Source organism: Crocodylus porosus, unplaced genomic scaffold, assembly GCF_001723895.1.
Source record: "Crocodylus porosus isolate Cpor-Errol unplaced genomic scaffold, CroPor_comp1, whole genome shotgun sequence".
NCBI lineage: Eukaryota > Metazoa > Chordata > Crocodylia > Crocodylidae > Crocodylus > Crocodylus porosus.
Genome location: NW_017728904.1, coordinates 235,767 through 245,470, shown reverse-complemented (window position 1 = coordinate 245,470; position 9,704 = coordinate 235,767). Strand labels below are relative to the sequence as shown.

The window sequence follows — 9,704 nt, the reverse complement described above, 5'->3', positions numbered from 1 at the left end:
AGCCCCCTGGGGTGGCATGGACCATGGCTGGGGAGGAGGGGAGGCAGAGGGGCAAGGGGCTTACAGCATCTTAGTGATGTGGCAACACGGAGAGGCAGCAAGGGGCATCAGAGACAGACAGAGAGGGCCCCAGGCTTCTGCCAGGCCTCGCAGGTCAAAGAAATTTCCCTGAGATGGCTGCAGCTGCTGGAATTGGCTTATGCTTGGGGCCCTTCACGCTCCTCAGGGCTGTCAGGCCAAGCTCCATGAGTCCCAGGCTCCTGTTCTGCATGACGTTTCAGGGGGCCGGCTGGCCCAGTGTCTGGGCAAGCACAAATGGAGACTGGCATGCATGGGGTATTTGAAGCAAATCTTTATTATTTAGAGGCCAAATTGAACATCAGAGCCTGCAAAGGGAGATGCCCCATGGGTTCGGGCCCCGGCTCATGATCCCCTCTGCTTTAGTGATGATGATGCTCATCCTGATGCTGATGCTGGCCCTCTCCTTCTCCACAGTGGTGCAGGTGCTCATGGGTCGCGATGGTCACCCTGGTGATCAGGACCATGAACTCCCCGAAGCTCAGCTGCTGATCCTTGTTCTTGTCCAGATCCTTGAACAGTGCATCAATCTGGCCGGGACTGGTCTGGTTCTGCAGGAGGAGGAGAGGGGAAGGGGCAGCAGGACGAGTGGGTGGGCTTCTTGCACTCCAAGAAGCAATGAGGATGGGGTCAGACTGACAGTCTTCCCACCCCAACCTCGGACAGCCCAGGAAGGGGACAGGCCACTGTAGACAGCCAGATAGGACCCAACCCCTTGGAGATCTACAGGTTAAAATCTTCCTTAGACACTAGGCAAACAAGTGATATCTTTTATTAGACCAACTAAGACTATCTTTTATTAAATGAAATAGCTTTTATTAGACCAACCAAATAGTTGAAAAATTGTTCTTTGCAAGTATTCCGGTACAAACACCCTTCTTCAGGCACATGGAGCATCCTTAGACACTAGGCACTTATGGCCATGTGTCTCCTGGCTTCACCCCTCACTGCAGATGGGAACATCAGGGCTGTAGGTCAGGGTGCAAGGGAGGAGTCTGGACCTCACTAGATAGGGATGCAGGAGAAGGAAATGCAGCCCTGGACACAATTAAGATGCTGTTCTAGCACTGGCTCACACCCAGCATTTGCTGCTGTGCTTTCTTTCTGCACTAGACCTTTCTGGGCATCATCTCCTCCAGAGCTGGGTTCTGGATTAGGACCTCGATCAGATCCCTGCACAGAAAAATCACTTTTCATCTGGTGAGATGGGTGCTTTTAAAAAAAAAGGAAAAGCAATCTCCCCCATGCCCCCTGTATCCTGCCCTGGGGGTTCCTATTTGGATTGCACGTCCCCTGGATCTCATAGGAGTTCTCTGCAACCAGCCTGAGAGGCAACTCTGAGGGATTTGGGGTGGGGAGAGGACGCAAGTGCAGGGGCAAAGTGAAGGGGACAGAATAGCTCTGTTTCCTTGGGAGGGGGCTACACAGATTGATATTGCTGAAGATCTCCTCCCTGCCAGGCAGCAAACAGCTGACCCCAAATGGATTTCACGCACCTTCAAGTAGTTTGGAAGCTGCTTTTGAATCAGTAGTTTCAGCTCCATCTTGGTCAGGGTGTCAAAGTGTCCCACGCGTACTGAATACACATGGAAAACGTCAATGATCTTCTCAATGGATTGTTCCAGCTCGGTCTGAGCTTCAGGGCATTTCTGGCAAATAGCAAGGAAACAATTGAGCCAGATTAGCTATGAGCAGCAACCACCACATTGCTCTGCAGAGAGGACTCACAGGGCAGGGCAAACTTCTGCGGTCTGTACTCATGAAGGGTCTCTTGCTCTGAATGAGGAGAGCGGCTCTCTGCAGAGAGATGCATCAGTTCCTCTCTGGGGCCCACAGATGTGCGGCACTGCAAGTCTCTGTTTCCAGATGCTGGGACAGAGCCTGAGCCTGGCAAAGCACTGAGCACCCACTGTTTGGAAACGAGGTCCCTGGAAGGGGTCGCAAGTCGGGCAGCTAAAAGCGGTGGTTCCTGAATACCAATGGGCTTCTCAAACCTCAACCAAGGAACTCAAGCTGCAATCAGGCCTAGGCAGCTGTCAGAGCAGCAGCATGCATTACAGCAGGGCTTCTCCCTTCTCAGGGGGTGCAAAAATCAGCAATGCTATGTCTGAAACTAGCTCAGCAACAAATATCCTCCCTGCATCACCCTGCTGACAGACAGCCTGGGGAAGAAATGGGCAGGGAAGACCCCAGCCTGGTGCTGCACACTCATGGCAAAGCATTCACAAGAAACAGAGGAAGCCCAGACAGCCAGGACTTACCTTGGTCATCTTGGCAAAAGAGAGGTCCTCTAGCTGAGATGCAGTCTGGTCGGAGGGCTCCAGCGGAGATGCAGACTGCATGGCGGGCTCCGGCTTTTATCGTGTGTCCAAGGTCCCAGCCCTTTCCCCGATTATGCAATTTCCCCCCTTCCACCTGCCTGCAGCCCCACCTCGCACATACCACTGCATTACTCAAGACCTCAGGGCACTTCCTTAAAAAAAGTTTCCTGGCACTTTTTTCCTCATCTCTTGGTCAGATTCTTCACGCTGCTCACACCCACTCTGGGGCCCAAGCAGTGCAGCCCGCACCTCCAAGCTGTAAAACCACCTCATTGTGGTGACTTCTTCCTGGTTGAGGCCAAATGTGCAATTGCTTTACATGTGGCAGGGCTCAGAGGGGTTTTTGGTCTGGATTATGCTGGCCAGGGCATGGGAAGCCAAGTGGGGAGGTCTGGGGAGATGTACATGCTCCTCTCTCACTTCCAGGGCCCCCAGGGCTCGGTGTTACAAGGGCATCAGGTGTGAGCAGACAGGTTTGTACCCTGGATAAATGCATGCCTGGATCATCAGGTGAACCTGTGATTCTCAACCAGGGTGATGCACAATCCTTTCATGGGTGCCACGGGATGCCTGCCATGCCATAGTGGCACTGTGAAGTGTGCAAACCCCCACAGGGAGCTCACAAGAGAAACCCAGAGATGTCAAGTAGGAACCCAGGGCGTCAAAAGCATCTGCCCTGCTGGGAGCTTGCTGAGCATTTTGCAAGAGGAGAATTCCTCATCTAGTGTTTTCCTGTAGACAAGAAATGAGTGAAAGCCAAGAGCTGGCATTTCCCAAAGGGGCCTGGAATCGAACCAGGTTGGTTTCATTTCAGTAGGACTGAGATGTCCCAAGGCCCAGCCCTCCGTGGGCACAATGGCATTTGCAATATGGGCAAATGTGGCAGTTAGCAGGGCAGAAGAGGGGTTCTAGCTGAGACGGACTAGATGCAGCACCCCAGACTCAGGCCTTCCTCTGTGTCAGACAAAGTGCCTCTGTCAGACCCCGGCCTGGCTGCCAGCAGATCCACGTGCTGTCCCACACTGTAGGACACTGGCCAAGTTACCAAGGGCTGATTCTTTCTTTCCCCTGCCTTTAAGTGAGGTTTGACTCTTTGCTTTACCAGCAGGACAGCATCTCTCCCGCTGTGAGTATGGGAAGTACCCAGCATGGTGTGCCCAAACCCGAGTGCCAAAATGCTACAGAAATGCATGAAATTCCCATCTCTGAGCTGGCTGCCAGCAGCTCAAGCCAGTAATAACACTGCTCCCTTAATTCAACCTGTTCCTGACCCTGGAGGGGCTGGGTGGAGCTATAAGGTTGGCTTTCATTATTTAAAAGGCATATCCATGAAGTTTGCCAGCTGTTGGCCAACCAGGGTTTGCAAAGAGGAGACCAGGATGCTCACTTGGATGGGCTTTGTATCAAAGAGGATAAAGGATTTTCGGGCTTCTGTCTCAGAACAGGGATCATCATGTTGAGGGGACTCGAGGACAGAACCCCAAAGGTATGGAGGTCTGAGTGAGTACCCCATCCCTGGCACCCCGTGGCATCAAGTAAACACTATAACAGTGAAGCAATGCACGATCTCGCCTTGCAGCAGTGCTGACAGTTGACCCAGTGTGTGCTGCAATGGAAGTTTCCCAACTTCATAGGGCCAGCATCCTCCTTTTAGAGACAGGGAAGTTGGAGATCACGTCCTGGCCACACCACTGCTCATGAAATAGCCTGCACTCTGCAGCCTGCTTTTCTGGTCTGAGCAGGATCCCATCCCTTGGCACACCCGCAGCAGAAATCAACAGAGCCTTTCATAGAAAATGAAGGTGGGAAGGGACCTCAGTAGATCACATCTAGTCCAAACCCCTGCTCAAAGCAGGACCATCCCCAGCTAGATCATCCCAGTCTTGCACTGGTGTCTTCCTCCTTGAGCAGGAGCACTAGGGCAAGAATCACCATCCAGGAGTCTCTCTTGCCCCAACTCTGAAGGAAGCTGTAAGCATAGAGCTGGTTACTTGGTTTGGTGGTGGAGCACGGGGGTGGGAATGCGTGCCCTAGCCTACATCAGCAATGGTCTACTGAAGCAACAGGTCGGCCCCCAGCAGGCAAGAAGCCCAGAGGTAATAATATCGGGCTCTTGGCAAACACCCTTGAGCAGCTGGGGGTGAGTTTTGGTGCTGGCCTCTGTGCTATCAAAGCAGCACTGCACGCTGGCAGACAGCGGAGGGTCTATGCCACATGCTTGGACAGACCACTTGGCATGGATGGGGCTCCTGATCCCAGAGATGTTCAGGACAGAGGGAGACTGGCACAGGCATCGGGACATGCAGGTCTTGTCTCTCCCTTGGCTTAGTGACTGGAACCGAAATAAGTCAGAGACCTCCTCTCCTGGGGGCCTCTGTTTTCAGACCCTTTCTGCAGGCCAGTGGGGCCAGGCAGCCATACCCCCTGCACTCAAAGTCAAGGCCTGGTTTTCCCAAGAGCTCAGCGCTTGTATGTACCCAGTGCCCACAGTCTTGGGAGGACCTGGGATTTCTTTGCAATGCTTCCCCATGTAGGAATACAAGCACCTCCAGGCAAGGTCAGAGCCATGGCTGGGCTCTCCCAGCACCCTGCGGCGAGCAGGGACTGGCATGCTGCTGCCCTAGAGAGCACGAGGAACGCTGTTCTCCCCTGCATGCCTCATAGGTGTTGGCAGGCTCCAGTCCTTAACACCAGGGTGGTGCCAGGGCCCCAGCCCTGTCCTGAAGCGTGCGGCCCTATTGCACAAGGCGGCCCCATTCCCTGCCACGCTGTCTGATAACCATTGCAGCAAGTGGCGCTTGGGCTTCTCCACCTTTGGACATGCCCTGGGTGGGTGGTGGAAGATTTTCTGGCACAGCAGCATTCCTGGCAAGGCTGAACAGGCTGGATCCCGGCACGGCCAGCAGGTTGGTCTCTCCACCCTCCCTGCAATTTTTCAAGCCCTTCCACTTGCAGCAGACATGATAAACACAGGGGAAGCTCCCCGGTGCTGAGGGGGGACAATTTGTCTCTTGCCAGCTGCATCCCACGCCCTCCTCCCCACCTACAGCAAGGCCGCAGCTGCAGGGCTTGGCTCCCGGACGTGTCTCCAGCATGATGCAGACTCGCCCCTGCAGACAACTGCACCCCAAGGAGGCCAGTGAGTCTGGACTGACCACAAGGCTTTTTGCAGTCTGGCTGGGCTGGTCCCAGCTCCTTACAGGCCGGGTTTACAAGCAGCTCCGCTTTCACCCCAGTCAAATCAGTCATAATCAGCTGGCCCTGAGTGCAGGAACATTGGCCCCTGCGCTCTGGTGCAAACCTGGCCTCTCCGGGGCCCCTGTCCTCATTCCCCCTGGCTCTCTCTTCATGCAGCAGCTGGCAGCCAGGGGTCCTGTCCGCAGACTAGCAGCAAGGCAGGATTGTTAAGAGCCGAAAATTAGCAACCTCTCCTAAATTCCCTGCTAGCTGCAGCCCTGGGAGGGTCTTCACAGCTATTCTAGGTCCTACAGAGGGGTTGGCAGCTCGGTGCCAGGGCTGCCTGCACACCTCTTGGGACCCACAAGCACAAGACAAGACCAGAGGAGCCCTTGCTGACTGGCCCATAGTCCCCCTCCATCCACCATGTCAGTGCCAGGACCACGGACCAGAAAGACTTTGAGGTTGAATTGTGGTGACAAACATTGAGGTCGCTTCCAAGAGCACTGTAATACAGCACTATAACCAGGTCACCTCCCTAGTGTTAGCCTCAAACAAAGGCCTCTTGGCATAAGGAGCTTGACTTTCCCAGCAACGAGCCTTGTTTCTGTAAAATGCAGCTTTTCTATGTCAGGATGAATTAAGAATCCTAAGAAATTGGTTAAGAACAGGAAAACAATGTATGGTCTTGAGCAGAGAGGGACCCTCTAAGGCAGGGCAAGCCATAGAGAACTGGCTGTTGCTATAGAAAATAAGTGAACAACCATAAGCAAATGCATGTGTTCAGATGAGAAATGAAGTTATATAAACAAGACGGGTATCAAATTGGGAAGTAGCTTGGATTCAATGGGCCGCCCACTCTGAAGACCCCCCACGCTGATCCTCAGACTGGGAGAGCCTACCTTGTGCAAGAGCCTAGACATGAGAGCTGGGAACCTGGGAACCCCTGGACAAGACCTCACAAGCTGATCAGCCACTAATGTCCTGTTCATTATGTCTGAAGGCAGTGAGTGTGGATTTGTTGACTTGATTATACTGCAGTAGAAGTTATTCATAGTGCTATTTGTATTAGTTGCCCAGCTCTGGCCCAGACTTCCAGCTCCCTATAGCTAGTAGCTAGTGAACCCAGGCGTCCTGCAGCCCGTCTCATTCGCTAGCCGCTGAAACACATTGCCTTATTAGAACAAAAATGGACCTTCCCTGGGAAGCAGAGGTGGGAGGGACAAGACACGTGATGTGCCCAGCAGAGCATGAATGCTACAGGTCAATTATGCATCAGGTATCAGAGGTGGGAGAAAGGACAGTCCTCTGCCTGAGCATGCCTGTCAGCCCTCCTACATGCCTGGATCCCTAGAACAAATTGCCCAGTTGCATAAGCTGAGCCTCAGCCACACATACATGGTCTACTTCCTTTTCTGCAGTGCGCCCTGCAGAGCCAGGGCCTGATCTCACAAGCTCCACACACGCAGATGTAGTAGCGGATGCTGGAGGTTTCTGGAAAGGAGCCACATTTCTATCTTCCCACTTCCAGCAGGATTTCATATGCAAGAAAGAAAGAAATCTTTGCAAAAAAGGGTCCGGTACCTGGGCAGCACACATTCACCACACAGCTGGCTTTGCTCTGAGCCTGCAGCCTTTTAAATCTCCGCTGCACCAATTCATGCCCCATTCCAGAGATGTGCATCGCTAATGAAAATCATAACACACCCAGTGCTGGCAATTCCTAACAACTGGACTCAGCCAGAAAAGTTTAACAGTACCTGAAGACTTACAGATGAAATGTGTCCACCCAGTCCATCTCTGAACATTTCCCATCTCTATTCATTTCTTCCCCAGCTTTCCCAGCAGCCACTCCCCCAACCCTGCATTGGGCAACTTTCCTGGAACAAGCCCTGGTGCTCACACAAAGCTCCCCATTTTTAAGAAAGTCTTTATTATAAATGCCCAAATCAAGACCAGGCTGGATGAGAGACCTGTGGATGTCTCTGGGTTAATGCTGGCTCCATGCTTGGTACTGGGGGGGGACAATGTTCTGGGCAGCATTCGGTGCCTTTTCCTTGTTGTACAATCCCAGAAAATGAGGGTTGGAAGGGACCTCAGGAGGTCACATCTAATCCAACCTCCCACTCAAAGCAGGACCAGCCCCAGTGACATCATCCTAGCCAAGCCTTTGTCTACCTGGGTCTTAAATACCTCCAAAGATGGAGATCCCACCACCTCTCTGAGTTAATCCGTTCCAGTGCTTTACTACACTTCTGGTGAGAATGTTTTTCCTCACATCCATCCTAAACTTCCCTTGCTGCAGCTGGAGCCCATTGCCCCTTGTCCTGTCGTCTACCACCACTGGGATCAGTCCAGCTCCACCCTCTTTGCGACCCCACTTAGGGAGCTGAAGCCTGCTATTAAATCCCACCTCAGTCTTCTCTTCTGCAGGCTAAATAAGTCCAGTGCCCTCAGCCTCTCCTCAGATGTCATGTCCCCCAGCCCCTCAGCCATTTCCATTGCCCTCCACTGGACTCTCTCCAATGTGTCCACATCCTTTCTGTAGTGGGGGGCCCATAACTAGATACAGGACTCCAGATATGGCCTCCTCAGTGCAGAATAGAGGCGATTCATCAGTATTCATTCTGCAGGTGACAGCAAAGGGTACAAATGCCTTGCCCAGCTATGGCCCAGATGCCCTGCTCCATCAGAGCTCTGCTCAGTGCAGACCACGTGCCATCATTGCACAGCCCCAAAGACATGTAGGGACCAATTCATCCCCAGCACAAGTGAGAGCAGCCTCAAGGCTGCTATAGTGGGAGCAGCCCCGCAAGGAGCTCAGAAGTTGTCCAGGGGTTTCTAGGGCCAGGCATGCTCCAGTCCTTGCCTGGGACACCTGCTGCAACAAGACTCAGCCCTGCTTTCAGTTAAATCCATGCAAACCACCCAACAATAATCCCACCATGTCCCAGACTCTGCAATGAGTCTGGGACATGGTGAATGCTAATAACAGCCCCCAGGACTGGGCCAGGCCGAGTAGGGCAGGGCCAGGCAACAAGTCCCAGCATGAAGCACTCCCTGGGTTTCTTGTTGTTGCCTGTGGATCCTGTTTGCTCAGTGTGTGCACGTGTGATGCCAAGAGGAAGCAAGGCTCTAAGAGAATTATAGGGGTCTGGCTGGAGTGGCAAGCCGAGGGCAGTGGCGAGGGCAGGGAGGACACAGAAAGAGGCAGTTGAATCGGAGGACATGGGATGCCGCAGCCCAGCTTCTACGTTGGTCCCAGGCTGTGCTCAGGGCTGTACGTGGGAAAGGTAACTAGTAGGGTGGAAGTGCTAGACTTTAGGAAGGCTGACTTCAGCGAGCTCAGGCATTTAGTCAATGATGCACTGCAGAGTAGGAGATTTGGCAAGATGGGAGCCCAGGAAAGGTGACTGTGCCTTAAGGAAACGATCCTTCAGGCACAGAGGGAGACGATCCCGATGTGGGGAAAAAGGGGGAAAGGGGCCAAGAGGCTTCCTTGGCTGACCAGAGAAATCCAGAGCAGCCTAAGGGCAAAAAGTGGGGCATATAAGCAGTGGAAACGGAGAAATTACTAAAGAGAAGTATGCCTCCTCAGCTTGCAGTTGTAGGGAGGCAGTGAGAAAGGCCAAAGCTACCATGGAGCGGAGGATGGCATCCCAAGTTAAGGATAACAAAAAAATTGTTTTTCAGATACACAGGGAGTAAAAGGAAGGCCCAGGGCGGTATAGGACCGCTACTGAACGGGCAAAGGCAATTGGTGACAGATAGGGGGGACAAGGCTGAACTCCTCACTGAGGTCTTTGCCTCAGTGTTCCTAAATGAGAGGCAAGACAAGTCTCACAATGGGATCATAGAGAGGCAACAGCTGGGCGCCAGGCCACCAAGCGTTGACCCTGAGATGGTGCAGAGTCACTTGGAAAGACTGGATGCATTTAAGTTGGCAGGCCCGGACGAGCTCCATCCGAGGGTACTGAAGGCACTGGCCGATGTCACTGCACAGCTACTGGCAAGAATACCTGAACACTCGTGGCGCACGGGCCAGGTCCCGGAGGACTGGAAAAGGGCCAATGTGGTCCCTATTTTCAAGAAGGGGAGGAAGGAGGATCCAAGTAACTACAGGCCAAT

The 9,704-nt window shown here is 53.1% G+C and overlaps 2 protein-coding genes across 2 annotated transcripts in view; both read right to left on the bottom strand.

Moving 5' to 3' along the window:
* Positions 1–337: 337 nt before the first annotated feature.
* On the bottom strand, positions 338–2,447 carry LOC109324734 (protein MRP-126-like). The gene is made up of 3 exons (XM_019556768.1): positions 2,340–2,447; positions 1,575–1,727; positions 338–629 (listed from the first exon to the last, which is right to left on the bottom strand). Exons 1-3 carry the CDS (start codon positions 2,418–2,420, stop codon positions 441–443), a joined length of 423 nt encoding a protein of 140 aa, XP_019412313.1. The 5' UTR covers positions 2,421–2,447; the 3' UTR covers positions 338–440.
* A 5,958-nt stretch (positions 2,448–8,405) lies between these two features.
* The window catches only part of LOC109324738 (protein S100-A12-like), a 21,580-nt gene continuing 20,281 nt past the window's right edge, over positions 8,406–9,704 (bottom strand). Inside the window, exon 4 of the transcript XR_002104992.1 lies at positions 8,406–8,417. The gene's annotated coding sequence lies outside the window, so the exon portion shown is untranslated. The remainder of the gene's footprint in view (positions 8,418–9,704) is intronic.

Excerpts from the sequence above, each read along its gene's own strand:
- LOC109324734 (XM_019556768.1), bottom strand. The coding sequence starts at position 2,420 with ATGCAGTCTGCATCTCCGCTGGAGCCCTCCGACCAGACTGCATCTCAG. Across the intron at positions 1,728-2,339 it reads CTTTTGCCAAGATGACCAAG|AAATGCCCTGAAGCTCAGAC; the intron begins GTAAGTCCTGGC and ends GCTATTTGCCAG. Across the intron at positions 630-1,574 it reads AGCTTCCAAACTACTTGAAG|AACCAGACCAGTCCCGGCCA; the intron begins GTGCGTGAAATC and ends CTCCTCCTGCAG.